The sequence below is a fragment of the Salvia hispanica genome, chromosome 4 (assembly GCF_029641045.1).
Source record: "Salvia hispanica isolate PSC_SH4W2 chromosome 4, Shi_PSC_v1, whole genome shotgun sequence".
Taxonomy (NCBI): domain Eukaryota; kingdom Viridiplantae; phylum Streptophyta; class Magnoliopsida; order Lamiales; family Lamiaceae; genus Salvia; species Salvia hispanica.
In genome coordinates this window covers 49,717,933-49,742,940 of record NC_142695.1, presented here as the reverse complement: position 1 = coordinate 49,742,940, position 25,008 = coordinate 49,717,933, and the positions used below count along the sequence as shown (strand labels likewise).

Here is a 25,008-nt window from a genome sequence, read left to right as displayed (position 1 = left end):
TCACACACACACACAAACAAAGACGATTGACATAATCTAAGGGTTAAAACTATATGTATCGAAATTGCATCTCTTTTCACAAAGAAGGCTGAAATGCTTTACATCTTTCTATCTATAAAACGTGGCTTGAATTAGTAAAGAGTGAGCAAATGGCCAGAAAATGAGTCCCCACTTTCATTAGTTGCCTTATTATCAGCAGCAGCACATTTGGAGAAAGCTTTCAGCTCCTTGCAAGATGTCATGTGGGCATGCATCTTCTCTGGCTTGAACACCTTTCCACATTGTCTGCAACAACAAAGAAACACATAACTGCATTTCGGTGGCTCGCCCGAGGGGACAATTTCTCAAGAAAGCAACATCTACTTACGAGCAATTTGGCCCGTTCACTGGCTTATAAGGAGCACAAGGTGCTTTTAGCTCTGTTGGTTCACTCTTGCTCTTCTTCAAATCCTCGATCCCATCAAGGCTCCTCCTGTAAGAATTCAATCATTATTCCATCATTTTCTCAGAGTAAGTTATCACAGACTTCACAGTAGACAAATGACAAGAAATATTTACCTTCCACTAAAGTACTGTCGAGCCGAAGCAGGAATCCTACACACCCTCTGAGAGCCTCCGAAGCCACTATCCCTTTTCCACAACGCAGCGGAATGAACATTCTCCACATCACTCCAACACGTGCTCGTGAAAGGCTTGTTGTTTGGTTTCTTCATTAGAACAACCGCAGACTCATTCGTCTTTACATCCCCACAAGTGATCAGGTTCTTGAGCATTTTTGATTTGCTGTTTGCGTTGTTCTTGCTCTTCATGCATTGAGGCTCCGATGCCAAGTCCTTGCACAATTCAACAGCCTCAGCTGCAGCAGTCTTTTCATCAACAGTGGCATTCTTGCTCCTCTTCTTGCTCAAAAGTGTGGAGTAAAAAGGCCAGTGCCTCCCCACTTTGTCATCGATGCTCGGCTTTTCTTCTTTGGTTGTGTCCGTACTTTTCTGCATCTCGACTTTTCCCGAGTCATCTGTACATGTGGATGTCTCTGAGCCAAAAGACGGCGATTCTTCTTCGATTTCAGACGCCGGTTTTGATGAGACTTCAACTGAGGCCTCTGTTGTTGGTTGAGTTTGTTTTTTTTCCTTAACTTTTTGCTCTGTGTATGAATATTCTGATTTAAAAAGATTCAATTTGGACAGACACTAAGTGAAAGAATCTACCTTTGATATTGATGGATGAAATCTCTGATCCTTGAAGCACATACTCATTGTCTGAAATGGGAGTGATGAGATCATCATCTACCAAATCCTGCCACACATACCCTGTTTTGTATCTCCTGCACAACAAAATCAATAAAAAAACACACCTCCAAATTTCCAACTTCATGAAAATGTACAAAAATGAAACCTACCTCTTGTATGACCAAGAAAACGACTCCGGTATCTCGTTCCCACGCAGCTCCGACAACCATCTCTTCACATCTGCATTGCACAGTTTCATATCATAAACATATCATCTGGTTTTGTGAACTCAAAATTACCAAACCAAACCTCGCAATCGAACACCATTTCTGGAGAGATGATGGACTCGAATGAGATGAGGGTGTTCGATACGCCCCTTTCGACTAAGAAAGTAGACGATGTGAAGCCTCCTCACTTCTTGTGTCTCCATTAGTTGTTTCTCTGCCTAACAAAAAACAACAAAAATGCCTCCTTATTTCACTTTCTTAGGAAGAAAAGAATAAAACACAAGTTCAAATGGCGAGTGAAACCCAAGAAAGAATTCTATGTTCTATGCCGGCCTGAGATAAAGCAAGAAAACATAAACAAAACACAAAAAATAAATAAAAAAAACATGCATGCATCTAATATTGCAGGCCTACAACGACAAACATACTCCTAGTTTAAAATATAAAATGCATTGCATTAGTAATTGTTGCGAGAATCGAAAGGATCATTGGATAAAGAGATTTTTTACCATATAATTATGATCTGTTAATTCGCTTTCTGCAGGAAAAAAGCACATACACACGCAGTGAGGGAGATTGGATTGGTTTATACTTATATGTGTGTGTGTGTATATTAATATTTTGGGGAGGTAGTTTTGTTATATAGTACTACTACTAATATGGGGTTTTGCACACTAGGATAAAATCTATAACTGTAATATAACAAAGCTATTAATTTGGCAAACTTGGTCTATTCCAAGAACTAGCATTTCATTTCGGGGTATATTGTTATTTCTAATATGCAGCTTTTGACCAACTTTTCTTTTATTTTTTATAAAGATGATCTTGTTTTTTAAAGAATCATGGTTCCCCGTTTACCTTTTCGGGGACTCAAACCGTCGAATCCCGACCTATTAAATGGAGATATATAAATTTCTCTATTTTTAGTGCTCAAATGGTTAGTAGAATAAAATTTCTCGTCTAATCATATAAGTAGCATTTAAATAAGATGGTAATTGAGTTGGATTCGTTTTGGTTTGAATTGAGGTCTTGCAATGAAAAAATACTTTTAATTATTTAAATATGATGATTTAGTTGGGAAGCAACTGCCCCATCATTAAGTAATTAATGAGAATTAGAGTTACAATATAATTATATGATCCATATATATCATGATAACAAAATTTGTAAATTGCACAAAAGCAGGGAAATTCTATTTAATTACTACTATTGAATCTGACATGATGGTTTTTTTTTTTAATATTACTTTTCCCTCTCTTGATTTGGTGATTATTGTGGAATACTGTTTTCATGGGTGATTAATTTCCAAATTATCTATAACTGGAGAACAGTGGGTAATTGTCACATATACTTCTAAGTTCTATTCCATTGTCATGCATGCAGTGCAGAGTGCAAATTGGATATCACATAATAATAATGTCACAATTATAATCTAATATGTAAAAATTAATTATTATCACCAAACTTTCATTCGCACATAAATCACATGACTGCAGGAACACACATAAACATAGTTATATATAATTAGGTACCTGTAAAATTCAGTCCGGAAGTGGATGTTTAATGGAAATGACCAATTTCAGCTTCTATGAAAAAAACATACTCATAAAGCAAGAGGAAAACATCACAGATATATATATAGGTAGTGAAGTGAAGCCCCAAGCAATAAACAACAAATTAATTGCAAATAAAATTATGGATTTAGCGAGAAGGGTTTTCATGCATTTATGATTGAATAACAATCGGTTGACCTTAACCGTATCTTATGTTTCTTGTAAATTTAGTGTTAGTTGTTCATTTTCAAACAATTAATATGATAGAAATGGGGCAGCAGCTTCAGCCAAGAAATGAAGTAACTTCAAAACTAGTATGAAAATTTTGTGATCACATTATCCTTGATTGCAGCTTGGCCAGACTATTTCGATAGTTAATGTAATACTCCCTCTGTCCCATTAAAAATGAAACGTTTTCCTTTTTTGGTTGTCCCATTAAAAATGAAACGTTTTCTAAAATGGAAACAACTTTCTCTCTACATTTTCATCTCTTTTACTTTACTCTCTCTTCATTAACTCACAAAACAACACTACATAAAATCCCGTGCCGATTTCCAAATGTTTCATTTTAAGTGGGACGGAGGGAGTACTAATTCTATTAGTCTTGCATTTAGTGATTTAGTTGTCAAGACTCAAGATACAAGATTAGATCGATCCGTTATTTAAGCACGGCCCACGTTTTATTTAATCCCGGTCCAGCGCTACAATGTTGATTTTCAATATGGCCTAGACCATTGGGAGCTTAGCTTGACAAATTGTACTCCTTTCGCCCACCATGAGGGAGGCACTTCATTTTAACAATTTTATACTATCATTTTTCTAAAACGATTGCAAAAAAGAAACGTCTCGCTTATGGTGGGATGGAGAGAGTATATACATAGGAGCTACACATGCACCTATGTTTATTCGATGGCTACCTGCCTACCTCAATTGGTGGGTACTATCAAGTTAAACACGGATGCTTCCACTGGAGGGGGTTTGAGACGAGCTTTTGGTAGAAAGCTTTTTCGATGCTCTAGGGGGTGGAGACATGGTTTGTTGTTAACATTGGGAGTTGCTCCATCCTATTAATGGCGAAGATTTAGAGCATATTCTATGGGTTAGAGCTTGAAGGATTGGGGTTGAGAGTGAGAGTTTTATCGGAGTGTCAATGATTACGGACAGATTTAGAATCACAACTAAGTGTCAACTTTTGACTAGTTGTGGTTTGACACGTGCATAGAAAAGATAATTTGCAACAAACTTTTTTTGTCAGCTTCTATTATAGTTTTTTTAGAGGAGTCCATGTTTTTGAGAGTTTATCTTTGAGAATCTAAGTACTTGGTAAGCTCGTAATAGAATAGGTATTTTTTTTTACGTTCGTTAATTGTTTTAGTTTCAGGATTGGTTTGTTTTCTTTTAAAAAAAATGATTAAATATCAGCTTCACAAGTGTATTGATATTAATTGCAATGACGGTTGTACCTACTCCATGAATCAACCATGCTAAATACACAATCTACCTATTGCCGTCGTGTCAAGAAAAAACATCATTAAATAGATAGTGTTGGGAAAATCCATTTTGTCAACTTAACAATGACAGTAATTTTATTTTATTTTATTATATTTAAATTGAGATTTCCCCGTTTTCAATATTGATATTTACGGTATTAAGAATCACAATGTTGATCACTAGAAGTTGAACATTATATGGAGTATGTTTTTAAACATTATCCATATCTCTGAAGCACTGATAAGTGAGTGCTTAGTGCTTATGCTATTCATATACTTACTACAATTTTCATTTTTATAAATTTTTAATTTTTTTATTTTATAATTTACTATTTAAAACTCACAATTAAATTAATTTACGAACAAACAAAAATTTTAACATTTTCACTAAAATAACGAAATGTAATTGCATGCTTGAAATAAGCAAAAAAATTACATAAACAGAGGGAAAATGAATGATGTTGCATGTTGCATGTGTTTTGAGCCCACAGCTTCATTCGGGACTAAGAATATTGTACTACTGCTAATTATCTTCATCTCCAAATAATCATGACGACGTTGAATAGTTTCTTTTCCTTCAAAGTTAGTGACTCGTTACTTTTTAATACATGAATGAAAAACAAGAACTATGTTTAATGTTAAAATGAGCCACTAATAATGAGACAATTAAATATGATTTCTTATTAATATTGTTGGGCCAGTCGGTTATATTTAGTTAATGAAATTAAATGAAATTAAATTTCACAATTTAATTCTAAATAGATAACAATATAAAATAATTTCACAAAATATAAAAAAGAACTTGATCCTAAATAAAATTAAGCCAATTTATAGCCCACCTATCTCAATTCCTCTCATTTATTCCTGCGCTCGAGCTTTGCCAAATAAATTGGTAAAAGACCGTCACTCAAAAAATCAAAATCCTAAATCATGTGGAAAACCGTAATTCCATTTTAATTTCTTACATAATAACTCTAGTCTTCATTTTCAGCTACTGCAAATGCAAACCAATTACTAATCCAAGCATCAATGGCTATATACTAAATTATACCTTAAAATAAAAGTGTCTCTAGTTACAGAATCCAAATCCAACCTCCATTTATTTTAACATAATCATCTCAATCTTAAACTAATTCTTTTAACCCAACTAAAAATCTTCATTTCTGTCCAAATCAGCGTGCGCACAAAATTTATTGGTATTTCATAAACAAAAACAAATTTATGTAACACAAAAATGTGGTATTCACACATGATAGGAGCTATTCTTATCATGATATATATGCTGATCTCGTAAAGAGAAGGGTTAAAGCTGATGAAAAATGAGAAAAATTCCCTAACACGAACCAGACAACAAGCAAGCCTCAAAAATATGAAGGGGAGTTGCTATGACGCCACATACTGGTGCAGGTGTTTCGTTCTCTTCTTGTTCTTCAGCTTACGAAAGGCGCTTGATTCTATCTGCCTGATCCTTTCCCTGCTCACACCCATAAGCTCCCCTATTTCTTGCAATGTCTTCATTCTACCATCCTCCAGCCCAAACCGCCACGACACAACTTGCTTTTCTCTCGGATTCAGGCTGTCCAGAACCTTTGCCAAGTCCTGTCTCATTAACTGCTTAGTCAGCAACTCCTCTGATGTTTCTGCGTCAGGGTCTGAAATCACATCCTATACAAGAATAAAAGTTAGACGGCGTAATGAGATGTCATGAGAAGATGTGATGTTGGGACATACTGAAGGTTTGAGGTCTTGGTTGACTCCGATTTTCTGGTCGAGGGACCTTGGAGCTTTGGGGGTCAGCATGACTGCAGAAAGTCGCTTCATGGAGAGCCCTGTTGCTTCAGCAACTTCTTCGTCATCAGGAACTCTACCATTTTCGCTGTAGAGTTGCTTTCTTGCCTCCTTCACTCTGTAAGTAGCTTCAACCATGTGAAACTGTCGAGCAAATTAAGATCACATAAGCCTCCATGTTAAACTGTACAGTCACTCGGTTATTCGATGGATAAAATAATGCACAGCAGAATTCTTACTGGTAGTCTAATTGTCCGGGATTGGTCAGAAAGTGATTTTCGTACTGCTTGCTTTATCCACCAATGAGCGTAGGTGGAGAACTTGAAACCCTTTGAGGCATCAAATTTCTCTGAACCTCTCACGAGTCCGCGACACCCTTCCTGTGGACATACCAATAAGACCAATTAGTGAATGATGGGGTTTGAGGCAAATAGGTCATAGGATTTTTTTTTTTTAAATTTCTACGTTGTAACTTCAGATTTGACAATCAGATAATGAATACCTGAACCAAATCTTGAAGATTCATCCCGGCTCCCTGGTAATTTTTTGCAATAGAAATAACTAGCCGTATGTTGCTCTTAATCATTTTATCTTTGCATAGACGACCATAATCCAGTTGTTTTCTCAAGGTTTTATGATCAACACCAGCCGCGGCAGCCCATTGGGCAAAAGTAGGCGGGCTTCCAAAACGTTGAGTAAGCTCTTCCTGTAGTTTTTCCAACTTCAGTAGGACCTGCGTTCATTATAGATATGCGTTAAATGCAAAAGCAACATGACTCATCTAATCACTGCAAGAGGCTCATAGAACAGAAAGAATAAGAAATTTTAGTGATAATCCAAGATCCCACTAACTATTACCTATGATAACTAAGAATGTTTGGTCAGACTGAGTGGAAAAATCTAAAATATCATCATTTATCAGTGTCCAAAGCAAATCGATATGATAATGGGACATGCCAAGATAAAGGGGATTTCTGATAAATGAAGACTAAACTTCCATCAACCTAAAGATCCATCAATATTGACTGTAATAATTTCAGGCTCCTAGAAAAATAAGGTTTTAGAGAGGGGGAGAGATAGAGAAGTGCAAGACAAAAGATTTATCAACAACAAAAAAATGGCTGTGAAACTTCATAGTGCAGCATGATCCTAAAATTGAAAGTTACTAAATGATTTAGCAAAGCTGATTTTGCTACACAGTCAATAAAATGATTTCTAGAAAAATATCAAAGTAAATATATGTGTCATTACAAAAAGAATGAATCGGAAAGCAAATTTATCAAAAGCTACCTGGATCCCTTCTGACAACATCTGTTCTTCGGAAGCAGTAAGTAGCCTAGAAGAACTTGTTGTCCCCCTTAAGTAACGTAAGGGATCAGAATAATCTATTTCCTGTACAGAAGAGCGTTTTTTCCGGCTTGAAGAACCAGATTTCACAGACACTATGTTGGCTGCTGCCTTTTCTGCTGCCCTACTTCTTCTGGCTTTACGTTCTGTCTGACGCTTTGATCTAACAGTTATACTATCAGACAGTTGTGACTCGAGAAACTCTAGTTCCTCAGCACTAGGTTCCACATCATCAGGTTCTGCAAGGGGATCAGAAACAGGAAAATTTCTGCCGAACCCAATGTCAGCAATTTTAGACTCTGTGAAAACTTTTTCCGCAGGATAGGTAAGCTTCCCCTTTTCAAACATTAAATTATCTACTTCAGGTAAGACTCCAGTGGTAGTGCTACTTGACTTGGTGGATTTACGATGGGTGATCATCATGGCGGCCTCTTTAGCTACTTTAACTGCCTCCTTAGCTAGTGCAAGTGCTTCAGATGCAGCAGCACTGATGACAGTTTCTTCCCTTGTAAAAATAGTCGCCTCATCCAAATTGGCTCCATGACGTATCTGCATTGTAATTAATGTTAAATCAATTCAAATCCAAGACAATTTGCTAAAGACAGTCTCTCATTTCAAAGGTGTGCATGTAACCATCAAACAGAAACAACTATTATCACATCCTGAATTCTGTAGAATGTTTTTTGTCCAACCTCAGATGGGGGCCCAACTGCTCCACCATATGTCAATGGTCTCTCTGCAATAAAATGATTTGAATGAGTGTCTAGAGAAGCTACTTTCTCCAATTCAAGCACTGCAGATGTTGATGCCGATGTTCTCCATGATCTATCAGCAGCAACTGAATTAGGAAAAGCCTCTAAAGATGATAGTTGTAGCTTCTCCAACTCAAGCACTGATGATGTTGTGGCTGTTGGCACCGACGTGACAGATGAGATACATTGTGTCCGGAAATTGATGGCCTCTCTACTCTTTACTGCAAATAAGTCCATTATCAAAATTAGTCCAAAGCTCTACAAGCCTGATGTCACCAATAGCATAAACATCCCAAACTGTTAGGATGACTCCACAATTTTTTGTGTTCTTCTATATGATAAAAACCACAACTACCTAGCTATCTACATGCGTTAACATAGCTCGCTTTAAAGCGTTTATAAGCTACTACACCTCACAATATGTTTTAGAGTTAATAAGATGTTCTCTTATAAGATTCACAAAACCCATGTTGTTGATAAAACTAAAGGTATTTTTGAAATTTGAGATGGTGCCAAATATCTTAAAAATCTGATCATATCCAATAAAACAAAACTTCCCAGAAGCAGCGATTAGGCGAACTGGATTGTGAATATATCCCATCCGCATCCAACACATAATAGAGACTTACAATGTGTATCACCAATGTAGCAAAACATAATTCAAATCTCATAAATTGATTCTCCAGTAGGAACAACAGCCTATTCTTCTCAACTCTCACACAAAAGAATACACCATATATATCTAAACCAATCTGCTACCAACTCAATTGAACACCCACAAACCCACGGAGTAATGCTGCACAATCAATAATCATAGAGAGGAGGGAATGACTAACATGAATGGACAGAAGAATGGCTCTGAGACTTGAAAGTGTCAGGCGAGCACTTGAATTGCGGCAACAGGCACGGCATACTTCCCATATACACACATTTATAAATTTATATTTACACTTCCAAACATTACAATTCCATGTCTCCTGCTCCAACACGTAGTAGTCAGAGAACGAGGGATATATAGATACAAAGACGCAGAGAAGCTCAGGTCACTGCAGTACGTTGTGAACTTCTCGGGGAGAGAGAGAAAGAAAGAGATAATAATAAGGATAAGAGGAGTGAGGAAGACAACTATTTATCTCCTTAATTAATAGTTGGGCTTTTTGGGCCGAGCCCATTCAGTTTAATAGAGCGGCAAAAATGTTTTTATAAATAAAATATTTGAAAATAAAATAGAGGGAAGAGATCTCTCCTCTCATCACTCTCAATTTCACTCTCACCATCCAAACCCTAGAGGAAAGGCAATGTCGACGCCGTCTGGATTGCTCCGGGGCTCCAGGGCTTTGCTCGCCGCCGCCAGGTCTGCCGCGGCGTCGAGCGCCGCACCGAAGCCACCTAAGCAAAAGAAGCCAACCCCACCGTCTGGGATAATGAAGGCAAAACCGATATCGCTCGCCCTTCAGGATTTTGTGGGTGAGCCAGAAATTTCTAGGGTAGAGGCTGTGAAGAAAGTCTGGGCGTACATCAAGCTCAACGATCTTCAGGTATTGTAGCACTTTGTCTATCTACATTTCTAATTTCTATCTTGTAGTATTACGTGTTTGTGTTGCTGCATAAGGACTTAACAGTGATGGTTTAATTACTTGATTAATTGAACTGTTATCATTTGTTGTGGTTGGATATATATGTTGAACATTTTCTTTTTGTATGTGATGTTTGTTTGAATATGTAAATTGGGATATTTTATTTGGTCCAATGATTTATTGAGCATTCAGCAAGTTTACGTTCTTGTCAGTTTAATTGGCATATGTGGTTTTTGATGGTTTAGTGTTTCAATACTAGTACTTTGTTGGAGTACAGTGTTTTTAGTTATTAAATACTTATTAGGTTGATCAAACTCTGATCTTTATAACCTTCTTTCTGTCTGTTGTGTGTCAAATGAATTTTGTCACAGATGTTAGCACTATCCCTCCAAATGCAGTAAAATGTATAATTCGTGTTGTTGCTCGTAATACTTTAGAAAATGCTTGGAAGTTGGAAATATTTATTGAGTAATAATCAATTATAGTTTGAAGATACGATCCTTGATGCAACAAGAACTACTGTTTCTTTAGAATGTATATGTATCAGGCTATTAGCTCATTATGACCTGAAGAAGCTGAAGTTATGTTTCCTATTAGCTCATACAGTATTTGTTTTTATTGAACTGACAGTTCATATATAAGGCATACAAGTTGAATCTGTAACAGCTTTAAATATTTGCTGTTTCTTTGAAGACAGCTCAATCTAACTTGCTAAGACATAGGATTATCAATTACTATGAGATAAGAGAAGCCTCGTTAGACTTCCAGTACTTGAATAACATGATGCATTTGTCCATTCTGATTACCTGCTTCCCCTCATGTGTGTTCTGCTGCCAATAGATGCTCCATTTGAGCTTTTTAATGCATCAACACTTTTAAAAAGAAGCAATCCTAATGTGTCTTGTCTTCAGCCTTAAGAAGATACTACTCCCTCTGTCTCCAAAGAGTGTGAACATTTGGTTTGACATGGGTTTTAATGCATAATTGGAAAAGTAAGAGAGAGAGAAAGAAAAAGTTTTTAAAGTATTGTTAGTGGAGAATGGGTCCCACCTCATTAGAAAGAAAGGAGTTTACAAAATTAGAAAGTTCATACTTTTCAGGGACTGACTAAAAATGAAATAGTTCATACTTTTTAGGGACGGAGGGAGTATGGTTCTTCGTGGAAGCTATTATTTCTTGTGCTTCATTGAGATGATTGCTTCTTCAAATAGGCTGTGAAACATAGAATTTGAACTTGCTACCTAGTTGAAATTCCAACAGCAGCCATTTTACTGGTTAATATTGAATTGTTCCAAACCTTTTTGTGCAGAACCCGGTAGATAGGAGGGAGATCTTCTGTGATGACAAGCTCAAGAAGCTCTTTGAAGGAAAGGAGAAAGTGGGGTTTCTTGAGATCGCTAAGCTGCTCTCTTCCCACTTTGTGAAGACGGCTTGAATGCTGCTGGGGCGTTGTCCAAGCCTCATGAAGAAGTTGCTTGCAAGTTCTAATTTAACATTCTTTTTTTTGTGGCGACTTCCAAATTCGTATTTTCTAGCTTGACAATGTAAAAAGTAGGATGATTTCTGCTTTCTCTCTCTCTCTCTCTCTCGCTAAGCTGTTTCTTGTTTCTGATTTCTGCACACATAGAAACAGACTAATTGTTCTGAAATTCATGAATTTTGACTAATTGTCTTTCAGCTCTTCCTAAAAGGTCATAATTTGTCCACTCGTATATCCAGCTATTGAAATTGGAAGGCAGTCTGAATGGAAGTTCAAACTACTGAGATTCTTGACTGCTTATAAAAAGACAACAGCGAGCTTTATACTAAGTAACTTATTTCAAACAGAGAAAGTAAAGACTGATGAATGATTGAATACCATAACTTGAACTGAAATAAATCTAGGGCTGTAATATGTGGATTCAACTTCAAGTATATTGTGATCTGTACAAAGTCTAAAGTTATTTACTGCTGAAATGCAGAATCAGTTGAGAAGGTGATGTATCCATTGCTGAACAACAGCAGGTGAACCATACCAAGGTCTTGTTTCATCCTCGGAACCAACGGGTGAATGGTAGACTCCATCTAGGCTGATATTGAGTGCACCTTTGAGGTGTGCGGACACCTCCGGTACTACTCCATCACCCCATACATCCGCTTGCCCACAAACCTAATGTACAGATCTTAATTTTAGAATGAGGAAAGGAAAAAAGAATAGATTCTCCATAAACTATGGGAGACTACTTTTTTTTACTGTTAGATGGTACTAATAAGTAAGCAGCCCCAGCCAACCAACCTGAAGCAATGATGTTTACCTGCTTATATCCTTGACCAACAAATCGAGCTTGCAAAGTGGCAGATGCTGGTGCTGATGTCTTAACAACACTCATTTCACCAACTGGTTGCTCTGTTTCTATCATCAGTTCTGGATTTTCATCACTAGTCGATCCAAGAAGACGGACACCTTGTATGTATCTGCAGTATGCACCAAAAAGGTCAGCTTCCGCAATTTCAGGAGCCCACGTTGGTAGAAGTCATTTCTCTTCACAGTTCACATATTTTACCGATCATTAATCACCTCTAATATAGTAGCCCTCTACTTGTGAACAAACTGTGTTTTATTTTTTTTTATTTGAATAAACGATACTAAGCATGCAAGAGATTCTACTTAACTCTGCACTCTAAGTAGCTTGAGTAAACATCAAGATTGCAGATTAAAGAAGCCTTAGCCTTAGCTTGAATAAACGGTTCACATATTTGAATAGTTTCTGTAATTGATTGATAAATACTCCCAAGCCTTAGCCTTACACAAGTTACACTTATAGCATTTTCAAAATCCTCTTCTGCAGCTCTATCATAGCTGCCCTTGCTGTCTACAACAACCTCTCCATCTATTCACAACTTTTGCACACTGATGAGTTAATAGCTCTTCAAGCCAACATCTCATTACTGATATTATGTTCAGACTTGGATTTTTCTAGATGATTCATTCACCCTTATTAGAAAAAAAACGATAGAGTACATGACTTAAAATGGATATCTTTGTATCCTTTCCATGACCATTCTCCTCAACATACCTAAAAAAGGTTTAGGAAACGCAGAAAAAATGAACCATCGAGCATTATCCCTTTTCCAACTCATCTACAATAATGTTGGTCGGTGGAAGCAGAAATCTATACAGATGTTTTGCTAGGTGGTTCTACTTTTCAAGAAAAACAGAAGAAGAAAGGAATGCAAAACGAGAGAGAGAAGTGAAAAAAAGGAGCCAATGTGATTATTAGTCACATATCCGAACAACTTAAGTTATTAAAAGCCTAAAGAGAGGTAAGGATGCAATTCATCTCTTGTAGGTTTACTTGCATCATAACATAAAAAATGACGAACAACTTAAATAATGAAAGTATTTTGTAGCCATAGTATATTTGAATGTATAATCTTCTAGGATGATTTTTGACCATAATTCAGGTTACCTCCCTGCGATGCAGACGTATCTTAGTTCCGGGGTGTATACAGCTTCAGCACAATGCTTTTCAACATAATCCAGGAGGCCTCTAGTTTGATCTATGACTCCTGAAACGGCCTTAGGCGGTGCACTGACATCAACAAAGAGAAACATTTAACAGCAAAGCATTTTGTAACAATGAGTAAGCACATAATGGAGAAAGAGGCATATAAGTAATCTAAGAAAGAAGAGCAACAACTGAAAATTGCATACAGGTGTGGGGTTCCTAATGTCAACAGTAGGGAAATATCCGATGTGCCATATTCTTGCAAATAAACACGGGCCAGCCATCCTCCTGCTGAGTGCCCAATCAAAGATAATGTAGAACCTACACGGAAAATGACTCCATTATGATTCAATTAGTCTAGGAAGCCTATTGATCAACTCTATTGGTGAAATATTTTGTATGAGTGTAACAAACTTAAACTATATTGTATATCAAACCATGATTCCCATAGTACTAGTATATTTTTGCCAAAGAAGTCACAATATAAAATTTTAAAGGAAACCAAAGTGGAATCAATCAAATATAGTTAAAACAATGTTGAGTGAAAACCTTGAGCCAATTCCTTTGCCTCATTAACAGCTTCTTCAACCCTTTGAAGATACCTGCCTTAAGATACATGATGTAAGACTAGTTTGATGTAGCATGAAAGTGAATGGTGGTGAGACTAAGTATACCAATCTAGAACCGGGCGAGGGCGGAGGGTGCCACGCCAATAATTTGAATCAAGCAAGCCAGCAGCATTTCTGAGCCAATCAATTCTGGAAACCTTGGCAGTGACTGTTGGCACCCCATAATCTTTCAAAATTAGGGCTAATTTCTGGTAGTCGGTGGTATTATTCCCCAATCCCTGCAACAAACACAAACATAAACATAATTTGGGAGATTGCATTTTGAAATTACTTGAGGAATTAATAATGCAGCAAAGAGGACTAACAGGGAGAATGACAGCAGGACGGTTGGAGGAGGAGGAGGAGGAGTCGGTCTGAGAGAGTGGTGAAGTGCAACGGTAGCGGCAGCTGCGCTTTGACGCTACTGATAATTGAGGAAGTGGCGGCGAAGCCAAAGCTACGGCCATCTTCGCCGCCAGTTGAGACGTTTGTGGTAGTTAATGTCCACTCTAGATTTTCCTCAATATCACCACTTTAATTTTTAAAACAATTACTTATGTTATGCATCTTCAATTTTCAGTTAAATCTGGTAATAAGCTCGGCCCCCCCCTTATGTGAGGGATAATTAATATTTACCGCCGTAACTCTATCAATTCTAAGCATATGTACCATATATATTATGCTTAGCAATAGGGTTTTTTTAATATATTTAGTGATGTTGATATGATTCGAGATGAAACTTCGTACTTGAAGCATTTACATATTCTTGCCCAACATCTAACTATCTAGATAAATTAGAATAGTCATACTGTCGAAGAATCAATACTTTTGTAAAGTTCGTCATATTTTTTTATTCTCCCTATGCTAATATTGGTCTCGGATTCGAATTTATCAGCTTCCCAAATAAAATGGATGCTACTCCCTAATTTATGGCAATCAATTATATGTCTATCTATATTCGACAGTTTTAGCAAGAACCAGTCATTTAACCATAACATGTAATTATTCCGCAAGAATGAACTAAAACTAGTTTTAATTTATTTATTTTAATTCGATTTGAAGAATCAACAACATTACTTACTATAGGTGCATGCTAATGATTTTATTCGTTCCGATGGTTAATTTGACTATATTTCATTTTTTATTTCTTGGTATAGTTGTATTTCAGTCAGACTCTGTATCGTTAGGAATTAATTTTGATTACTTAAAACAATTGAATTCCATTTAGAAAAATCCACATTTTATTTTCTTGGAACACTTTATGCGAAAACCAGAGCCCACTTAATAAAGTACACGCGTAGAAGAAACGCATGACTAAATTAATATACTATATTCGTGTGGTTGTTTATATAATTTCATCAGGGGTATTTATATTTTACCGTTCATAATTTTGTTGTTCAAATCAACCTCTTCATTAAGGAGAGGAAAAAACCTAACCTGATAAGAAAGGATAAAACATCTTACAAGTTTATTCAATCAGGTGAAATAAGCTTTCTGTTTCTCATGCATATATGAAATCTGCATGAATTTGTGCTGTTATTTTTAATTTTTTATAGGGTTTATAGTTTTTTTTTGTATGTTGATTAATTTGATATATTATGATTATGATGCATATGGAAAATCTGTTTAGTCATGTTGTCTTCCTTGCTGCATGTGAGCATTTTGTATTTTCGGATTGATCATCACAAGTTTCCCAGTTATAATTGATACATGTATGAATGAGGAATGATTCTTTTATTGATTTTGAGATTGTGGTTGGTTCAAATTCAGAAAGATGGGAGGAGGAAAGAACAAACATGATGGCGGGGACGAACAGGACAGAGGACTGTTCTCTAATCTCGCTGCGTATGGTGGTGGAGCAGGACATCATTACCCTCATCACGGAGCTTACCCTCCTGCTGGATATCCACCGCAGGGCTATCCTCCTGCCGGATATCCACCACAGGGCTATCCTCCGCCTGGATATGGATATGGATATGGATATCCTCCACCACACGGAGGGTATCCTCCTCCATACGGATACCCTCCAGCAGGTTATCCAGGCGCACATCATTCCGGTAGCATTTATTATATGATGAGCTAAGATTAATTATTGGTGGTCAGAATGAAGTAATGATGGTTTTTATGGATGTCTGAATGCGTTCAGGGCAAGGAATGGGAGGAGTCCTTGCAGGGGCTGCAGCTGCTTATGGTGCTCACCACATGGCTCATGGGGCGTACCACCGTCCTCATGGTGGTTTCTTTGGCCACCACGGGAAGTTTAAGCACGGGAAGTTCAAGCATGGAAAGTTTGGGAAGCGTTGGAAGCATGGCATGTATGGGAAGCACAAAATGAAACGATGGAAATGATCGATGCGATGTGGCAAACCATCCTATGTTGCTCTGTTGTCATTTTGTTTCCTGTGATAATCTCAATCTCAAATTAACTTATGGTCGTGTTACTCGTGTATAGAGTTTGGCAGTTTAGTTACTGAATAAATGTTATGTTAACAGAGGTTTTGTGGTGTTAAAAACAAGAATGATTTCGTTAATATGGCATATATTTGTACACAAGGCACTGCTCCATGTGGCTTTGATGTTCTTAAATTAAAATACGATTAGTTATCTCCGGTGGCGCTATCCAAATAGCTTGAATGTTGCTATCAATTCATGTGGTGCTGATTTTTCTTCTTTCTCCCTACCAATCCATTATCCATGCATATCATTTCATTCTCATCCAAATACTTTGAATTTTGTTCTCTTTTTTTCTATTACTAAATCTTTCTACTCAGATTTGTTCACTTGTGTCAATCTCCTTTCCTCCACCTAATTTATATATTTATGATATGATCATCACATCGTGTAAGAAATCATTTCAATCATGTAAATGTTTATGTATCAAATTTATTTATAATCTTATTTGAATAATTTTGTACTAGTAAACAACGAGATTTCAAATGTAGATAATTAGCTAACTCCTTTATACATCGAAGTTGAACAAGATGTAAGCAATTGTGTGAACAAAATTTGCCTGATCATAAAGAAACATGACAGTTGTATTGAGTATTGACTGATGTCCTTATCGACCAAATACAAATAAACAATACCAATCACCTCTTATTTCATTTTAGCAAATTTTTAGATTCTAACATGCAAACCATGACAAATATAAGTACCTAGGAAGCTATGATTGCTGTTGTTGTTAGGCCATGTGAGCGTCTCATTCCACAATAAATTACATTACTACTCCTATTTATCCATTTAAACACAAATTAGTAATTAAACTATTGAAACACTTGAGGACATTAGTTCATTTTACTTATTCATTGATGAATTATTGTTTTAAGCCAGACAAAGAAGGAAATGGTACCCGTCTTAGTGATGCATACTGATGCTTATTCTATTAATTAAATTAGAATAACTAGTTGAGGAGCAATTACATATTTCATACAAAATATTTTACCTTTGTTTCAATTTAGTACAAAAAGTATTAAGTTTACATATTTCATACAAAAAGTTTACTTAGTGTTACAAAATAATACATTTTATTAATATTTCAAATTTGTACAAAAAGTTTAAAATTAAAATTTTTCATTAATTATTTCAAACACAATTATTTTTATTACTCACAAAAATGAAAAACACATAAAAAAAAATCACCACTCTTCACCATCAAATTAGCGAATTGCATTTTATTGTCGAAGCTGTCTCATGTAACAATGGAGAATACAATATAAAAAGATATTGAATCTTTTTTGAAAAAATTAAATATTGGCGTATTCACTGTTTGAAGCTCAAATTAGTCATTTTGTAAAGATGAAATATGGACTTATTTTATATTGTGTACTATAAAGAATACAATAAAAATAGAGTATATTGAGAGAGATTTTTTTAAACCACGATCAATTGCGGGAAGAATTGATTTTGAGTGTTATTTTTTTAGAATGATTAATTGTATTAAATCTCTAATTATTCTTTTATTATGATGATAAGTTAGACAAATTATAAACTAATTAACAGTGTTTAAAATATTTAACGGAATGTATTAATTTAAAACACTAAGTAAACTTTTTGTATGAAATATGTAAACTTTTTGTATAAAATATGTAAACTTAATACTTTTTGTATTAAATTAAAATAAAGATAAAATATTTTATAAGAAACATGTAATTATCCCACTAAAAACAGGTAGTAGTACTCAGTTAACAAATCATTAATTTATAAGTAATTAACATTAATATCGCCACTATAAAGTAATACTAATATCTTATCACTTGAATACGAATAAAGTTTATTTTTTTACGTACTCCCTCCGTTCTAGAGAAGTTGGCATACTTTGAAAATGGCACGGGATTTTAAGAGGTTTTGTTTTGTGTGTTAAATGGAGAGAGAAAATATAATTTTTATATTCATGTGAGAGAACTTTTTCCAAAAAGGGAAATATAACATCTTTTGTGGGACAAACTAAAAAGGATAGTGTGCCATCTTTTGTGGAATGGATGGAGTAATTTATTCGTGATGTTGAATTATGGAGTACTAGAAAGCGTTGGGATTTGAAGAAGCGCTGGTTAAAAAAAAGCGGCATGTGCTGCTTGGCGGCAAAGTCGCACTTGTGGGGCCCTATTTGCACCGATTCCTCACTTGCTCCTTAGCTGTCACTCATTAAATCCATTTATCGATTACGGCTAATTTTCCTGATTTTATTCCAATAAATAAGATAATTGATATCCTATTTTTGTGTCGAATGATAACTAAAAGTCTAAATATTTGATGTAAACTGATGTGCCATCAATATATTGGAGGCAAAATGGCAATATCTCCAAATAAAAAACATTGAAACTAGCTGTCTATTTCGTTTTAAAACAGTGAGTAGTTTAAACTTTAAACCATAATAATGATGTAATTAGTACTCCCTACGTCTGTGCCCGAAATGCTTGGTTACAGCTGTGTTCAATGTGTGTATAAAGTAATTAAAATATTCTTGAATTCTACTCTCAATTTAAATATCTACAAGTTGAAATTTTAATATTTCTACCTTTACCAACTTCATACCAACCAAACTATTCTTATCGCCAAAATATTATAGAAAATCAGATCTTGCTAGAAGTAGAAAAAACTATGCATTATTTTATTACTTGGTAGGTTCAATTTTATTCTTACTTAGGATAAGATGTTTATATGTTAATTATGGTCTAGTTTGTTATTGGGCTGATTTAGGATTTGGTTAATAAATGTACCATGACACGCGACGTGAGATTTAGACCCAAATTAATACTCTCTTCAACCTCTAAAATATACTCACGTTTGTGTCTTGGAATGATCCTTTAAAATTAGATTAATTATTTAACAAAACTTTACTGTGTTGGTTCTCATTATTCACTAACAATATTTTAATAATTTTTTTTTTATCTTTTTCTTACTTTACCAATTGTGCATAAAAACTCGTGTCATTTCAAATATTGTCTATTTTTCAGAGAATGAGAAAATATATTTGTAAAAAATTAGGATTGTTACCGGACCAAATTGATAACAACTCAATCTAATTAGATTTAACCAGACCCTTAACTATTAAGAAACTCCAATATTTGTTACTTTCAAACCTGAATCCGCCCCATACATGACACGATGTATTTGAGATAACACATTATTAATAACGCCGAATTTACGTGATTAAAAATTAAAACTACACAATAAAAAATTGATTTACATGATCAAAATCTTATGTTAAATAATTAAACATGATTTATACTATAAAAACTTTACTTACACGATTTTAGAGAATAAAACTAACCTATACTATTATATTATTTTTAAGCAATAAAATAATAGTATTATCAGTGAATCAGCCAAATTCAAATCAATCAATCCGAACTCAATCCAAAATTATGAATATCTAACGGATCAGTGTATAATGAAAAAATTTAAACCGAATAAAATTTAATCCGAACTCATAATTCCGTGCATGTACCTGACAGATTTTCTTATCGTATCAAAATTATTAGTCTAATAAAAATTGTACCTTACCATTTGTTTCCAAAGAGGATTATAATAAATAAATAAAGTATACATTACTTTGTCCGTCATTCAAGGGCAATTTTTCCTTATGCCGACATTTAAATATTTATAACAAATTAGTCAAAATTGAAACCAATACTTTTTGTTAGTCTACTTAAATATAGAATGTTTGTTTTAAGTGGCGTGTCCAATATTTCAGCCGGAAAATAATCATTTAATTTTTTTTAATACTATTATAAAATGGGAAAAGATAAACGCTACATAATTGTACATGTACATAATATTTTAAAAAATTTTAGATTTAAGTGAATTTAATTAAAAATTAATTTTGTTATTTATTGTAATATATGTAGCAATAACAAAGAAGTGATATAGAAATTTTATGTCGAATCGTAGCATGATTTCGACTATGATTTGAATTAATATACAATATTTAGTAGAAAATATATATTTTATTAAATATACAAATATTTAAGTATAAATTTTAAATCTTTCTTGAAGTGTTGCAAAATGATTAGTATGAAATTTATTTTAAATCAATTAATGTTTATAAAATGATTTTCAATGTAAATTGTTTAAAAAAGTTCGGTTATGTACGTTACGTATACGTACGTTTATTATAAAATTAGTATAAATCCTTACATCTAAGTGCTAACAGAATCAGATAATTTTATGTCCGACAGTTTAAGTGGCAGAAATTTACAAGGTAATAATATCCCTTTATTTTCTCCCCTAATTTGTCCGTAACCATCTTAAAACTGCACGCAGAGTGTATGTTGACACACACACACACGCACACACATACCAAAAGCACTACTTCTTCAACCCCAACAACGCATTGGCCATTTTTCTTTTGGTATGTGCATAAGTAGTCTCTGTGAATTATTCTTTCAAAGTGTGGTTGGTACTTTGGTCCAATCGTTATTGACCAAAGTTCCCCCCTTTTTTATAATTCCGCATTATCTTTCTTGGATCTGCAAAAGGGAAAAGAGGCAAAAAGGTGATGAAACGAGTCCTCATTTGAAGAAAGGGTGAAAAGCCTCAAACTTGAAGCTTGCTTGATTAGGAAATTTTGTGGGTGAGGGGAATTTGGCAGCTTTTTTTTGAAGGAGAAGATACTGTTTTCATGGTGAGTTGTTTGCTTTTTCTTGTCTGAGTTTCAGCTGCCTATGAAGCTGTGTTTTCCTTTAACGTCTGTGTGTGTGTGTTTATTTTGGATTTTGGGTTATATGAACAGAGTCTATGACTCAAAGTTGTGATTTTAAGCCTACTAGGATTGTGAATTGGATGGTAGTTTGGAAAAAATTGGTCATGTCATAGAGATGAGAAGAATATGATACTACTGCAGTTAGGGGTTCTGTAAAGAAATACTTCAGAATTCCCAATTCTTTTGTGTTAGTGATAAGGTTGGGCAAAAAGCAATAAGCATTCCATATTCAATTCTTGTAACAAGATAAGCATTCCCTAATCAGAGGATAAGGATTTTCAACGATATTTGTGTGTTAATGAAGTTGAATTTGCTAATTTTTGGAGTTGGTGTTTAGGTGCATCAAAATGCTCTGTTTCTTCCTTTTCATTACTTCTTTGACAGTGGTAAGTTATGAATGAACTAAAGCAAATTTTTAACAAGAAACATGGGAAATTAGATGTATAAATTTGCTGTTTTGCTATTTATGCAGCAAAACACGAGTTGTTAGAATAGGTTCAACTTAATATTTCTTCCACTTTTATATATGACCATATTAGAATAGGATCGATCTGATGAATTTTTCATTTTCGTCGAATTTTCGAGAAAGGCTGAATTCTCCTGGTTATGAACTCTAGTTGTTGCATAAGATCTCATCCTAATTATCAGCATTTGGTGGCTTGATGTAACAGCTTACACTGTAAAGAATCTGTGAAGAAATGGACTTATAGGAATGGATCCTCAGGCCTTTATTAGGTTATCGATTGGATCTCTGGGAATTAGATTTCCCAGAAGTGCTGCCGAAGAATCTGGTATTTGTTCGTTCTCTTCTCCATGTGTATGTGAGATCCGCCTCCGTGGTTTCCCTGTGCAGACAACACCAATCCCTTTTATACCATCTCCTGAAGCAGCTCCTAATTCTCACAGTGTCTCGTCCAGCTTTTATCTCGAAGAATCCGACTTGAAAGCACTCTTGGCACCTGGATGTTTATATGCCTCCCATGCGAGGCTCGAGATAGTGGTTTTCACGGGGAAAAAGGGTTCTCACTGTGGTGTTGGTGTCAAGAGGCAACAAATTGGAGCTTTTAAGTTGGATGTTGGTCCTGAATGGTGCGAAGGAAAGCCAGCTATTCTTTTCAATGGCTGGATTGGCATTGGCAAGAACAGGCACGGGACAGGGAAACCAGGAGCCGAGCTTCATATGCGGGTGAAGCTGGACCCTGACCCTAGATATGTTTTCCAATATGAAGATGAGACTATGTTGAGCCCGCAAATTGTTCAGCTTCAAGGCAATGTCAAGCAGCCTATTTTCAGCTGCAAGTTTACTCGAGACAGGTAATATTAATGTGATTAAATCAATTTTAATACTGGTGTTATTGAAAATGAATGAATAGTCATTTCTTGTTTTGATGAATGATGTTCAGGGCATCCCAGGTTGATCCACTGAGCAACTTCTGGTCAAATGCAGCTGATGGTTTGAACCAAGATATGGGGAGACGAGAGCGAAAGGGGTGGAGGGTGAAGATACACGACCTATCCGGCTCAGCTGTTGCAGCGGCCTTCATAACAACCCCTTTTGTGCCAGCAACGGGTTGTGACTGGGTGACGAAGTCCAATCCGGGAGCCTGGCTAATCGTGCGTCCGGATCCATGCAGCCCCGAGAGCTGGCAGCCATGGGGGAAGCTCGAAGCCTGGCGTGAGCGAGGAGGAGTCAGAGACTGCATCTGCTTCCGCTTCCACGTCTTCTCAGATGGGCAGGAAGGAGGGGAGTTTCTGGTTTCAGAGGTACTGATCAACGCGGAGAAAGGTGGGGAGTTCTTCATAGATACTGACAGACAGGCAGTAACGCCATTGCCGAGCCCACAGAGCAGTGGAGACTTTGCAGGGCTGAGCCCCGTTGCTGGTGGGTTCGTCATGAGCTGTAGGGTGCAGGGGGAAGGGAAGTTGAGCAAGCCTCGCGTGCAGCTCGCAATGAGACATGTCACGTGTGTCGAGGATGCCGCCATCTTCATGGCACTCGCTGCTGCCGTTGATCTTAGTATAGAGGCGTGCGTTCCCTTTCGTAGAAAGATTCGAAGAGGCAGCCATTCTTGGTGAAGAAAGATAGTATTATTCAGTTTAAGAAAATAGTTTCCTCTGATTAATGGACCACATTTTTGTACAGAATCAACTTGAATTAGATGTGGAGACTATGTTACTGCTAATTATCCAATTTTTGGTTAAAATTCTACATGTTCGTCCTTCCCATTTAGAAATCCTAAAATATATTACAACATGATCTTCTTGATTGAACATTTGAGAACATTTTGAAGATTACAGCTCAATTTCCATTACAGATTGCAAACCTCTTGAATTGTGATTCAACTTTTTTGCCCAAACAAATGATCTCAAATTCAATCATCAACAAATCGATTAAAATAACTAGAATAAGAAAAATAAAGAGCAGTAATGGCTAAGAAAAATTCCAAATTTGATGAACAGAAAATTCAGTATATTGCTCCATGAGTAGTAAACTTTGAATTATTTACATCGAAAGAGCATGAAAAAGTAAAAAAAAAGAAAGCTCCACGTGGCAAGAATCAGGTGTAGAAGAACACATCATCAGCAATATTGACATGCTCAGAAAGTTTGACGTCGTCAAAATGAGTCAAGTCATCAGAATCTTGACTGTGAGCATCTAACGACTGGTAGCCCTCCACGTCATAACCACCCGTCTCCCGCAGTCTTCTTGTTGGTCTACCGGGACATAACAGATCCCCTCCTTCAACGCCGTCAGATATCACGACGTTTAAATCGCAGTGCACAACATTGACGCCGTGCGTTGCCGGAGACGGCGCCGGTGATGCTACTAGATTTTCCGCACCCTCACTCTCAGGAGCCGGCGACGGACTTATGCTCAGAAAATCTTCATTTCCGTTGAGCTCCGCCGCAGGAGACGGAACCATCCACTCCGGATATGAATCAGCTGCACTGTCAAAGGCCTCCGGAGCTGGTGCCGGACTCTGATCTTCGGATTTCTCCTTGTGCGCCGGCGCCGGTGCCGGAGAAGGAACTCTGTGTGATCTGCCCTTACCGAAAATCCTATGAATTGAATCCGGAGAAAGAGCTCTGTGTGATCTTCCCTTGGCAGAAACCCTAAGATTTGGGGATTTCTCAGAAACCCTAGGAATTGGGGCCGGAGAAGGGGCTGAATCAGCGACGGCTTCTTCGGGTGGTGGAGCCGGTAGAGAGGTGTCTAACGACGCCAAAACGGAAACCACAACCATCCAGCGGTTATGATAAACCTCCCTCATTCCGACGGGAACGCCGTCGACGCTGACGGCGCCGGCGTTGGACACGATGTGGACCGTCTTGTTCGGGGACAAAGTGTGGAATTCAATTCCCCTGGCCGCGATCCTGGCAAGATCGGTGAAGCGCTGGCGTATGGGGACGACGTGGTGGCGGAAGTCGTAGTGGAAGCCGCCGGGAGTCATGAACAGGTGCTCGTCGGAAACCGCGAGAACGGTTACTGAGGTGAGCGGCAGCAGATCCGATCTCCGAATACTCATGGCGGAGGCAACGACGTTGTAGCCGTTCCGGCGCAGAGCCCTCATGGCGCGGTCAAGAAAGACGCGGTTGACCTGGAGCGGCACGGTCTCGGCAGTGGGATCGCTGTAGGTGACGGAGCATCGGGTGGCGAAGGAGGGGTTGAGGACGCCGTCGATGCCGTGGACGATGAGGTGCTCGTCGACGTAGAGATCGGGCTGGCGGATCTTGACGGTGGCGATGG

General features: G+C 36.7%; 6 protein-coding genes across 6 annotated transcripts; 3 read left to right on the top strand and 3 right to left on the bottom strand.

The window, feature by feature from the left end:
• Positions 1-32: 32 nt before the first annotated feature.
• LOC125193522 (protein SOSEKI 1-like) lies at positions 33-3,079 on the bottom strand. Its single transcript, XM_048091338.2, has 7 exons — positions 2,989-3,079; positions 1,539-1,674; positions 1,400-1,469; positions 1,209-1,324; positions 559-1,144; positions 368-472; positions 33-285 (listed from the first exon to the last, which is right to left on the bottom strand). Exons 2-7 carry the CDS (start codon positions 1,657-1,659, stop codon positions 132-134), a joined length of 1,152 nt encoding a protein of 383 aa, XP_047947295.1. The 5' UTR covers positions 1,660-1,674; positions 2,989-3,079; the 3' UTR covers positions 33-131.
• Positions 3,080-5,677: 2,598 nt separating this feature from the next.
• Positions 5,678-9,485, bottom strand: LOC125197486 (RNA polymerase sigma factor sigB). The gene is made up of 7 exons (XM_048096238.2): positions 9,223-9,485; positions 8,327-8,607; positions 7,578-8,183; positions 6,790-7,020; positions 6,527-6,667; positions 6,231-6,431; positions 5,678-6,164 (listed from the first exon to the last, which is right to left on the bottom strand). Exons 1-7 carry the CDS (start codon positions 9,305-9,307, stop codon positions 5,883-5,885), a joined length of 1,827 nt encoding a protein of 608 aa, XP_047952195.1. The 5' UTR covers positions 9,308-9,485; the 3' UTR covers positions 5,678-5,882.
• Positions 9,486-9,619: 134 nt separating this feature from the next.
• LOC125196427 (protein TRI1-like) lies at positions 9,620-13,301 on the top strand. Its single transcript, XM_048094940.2, has 2 exons — positions 9,620-9,924; positions 11,273-13,301. The coding sequence occupies exons 1-2, from the start codon at positions 9,685-9,687 to the stop codon at positions 11,396-11,398; spliced, it is 366 nt and encodes a 121-aa protein (XP_047950897.1). The 5' UTR covers positions 9,620-9,684; the 3' UTR covers positions 11,399-13,301.
• On the bottom strand, positions 11,811-14,617 carry LOC125196426 (alpha/beta-Hydrolases superfamily protein). The gene is made up of 7 exons (XM_048094939.2): positions 14,386-14,617; positions 14,126-14,298; positions 14,001-14,053; positions 13,658-13,772; positions 13,413-13,535; positions 12,258-12,417; positions 11,811-12,112 (listed from the first exon to the last, which is right to left on the bottom strand). The coding sequence occupies exons 1-7, from the start codon at positions 14,524-14,526 to the stop codon at positions 11,927-11,929; spliced, it is 951 nt and encodes a 316-aa protein (XP_047950896.1). The 5' UTR covers positions 14,527-14,617; the 3' UTR covers positions 11,811-11,926.
• A 767-nt stretch (positions 14,618-15,384) lies between these two features.
• Positions 15,385-16,612, top strand: LOC125193123 (uncharacterized). Its single transcript, XM_048090865.2, has 3 exons — positions 15,385-15,539; positions 15,830-16,116; positions 16,206-16,612. The coding sequence occupies exons 2-3, from the start codon at positions 15,834-15,836 to the stop codon at positions 16,406-16,408; spliced, it is 486 nt and encodes a 161-aa protein (XP_047946822.1). The 5' UTR covers positions 15,385-15,539; positions 15,830-15,833; the 3' UTR covers positions 16,409-16,612.
• A 4,192-nt stretch (positions 16,613-20,804) lies between these two features.
• Positions 20,805-23,464, top strand: ASG1 (nuclear factor 1 A-type protein (DUF1005)). Its single transcript, XM_089069975.1, has 3 exons — positions 20,805-21,182; positions 21,932-22,574; positions 22,664-23,464. The coding sequence occupies exons 2-3, from the start codon at positions 21,973-21,975 to the stop codon at positions 23,334-23,336; spliced, it is 1,275 nt and encodes a 424-aa protein (XP_088926101.1). The 5' UTR covers positions 20,805-21,182; positions 21,932-21,972; the 3' UTR covers positions 23,337-23,464.
• Positions 23,465-25,008: the final 1,544 nt, after the last annotated feature.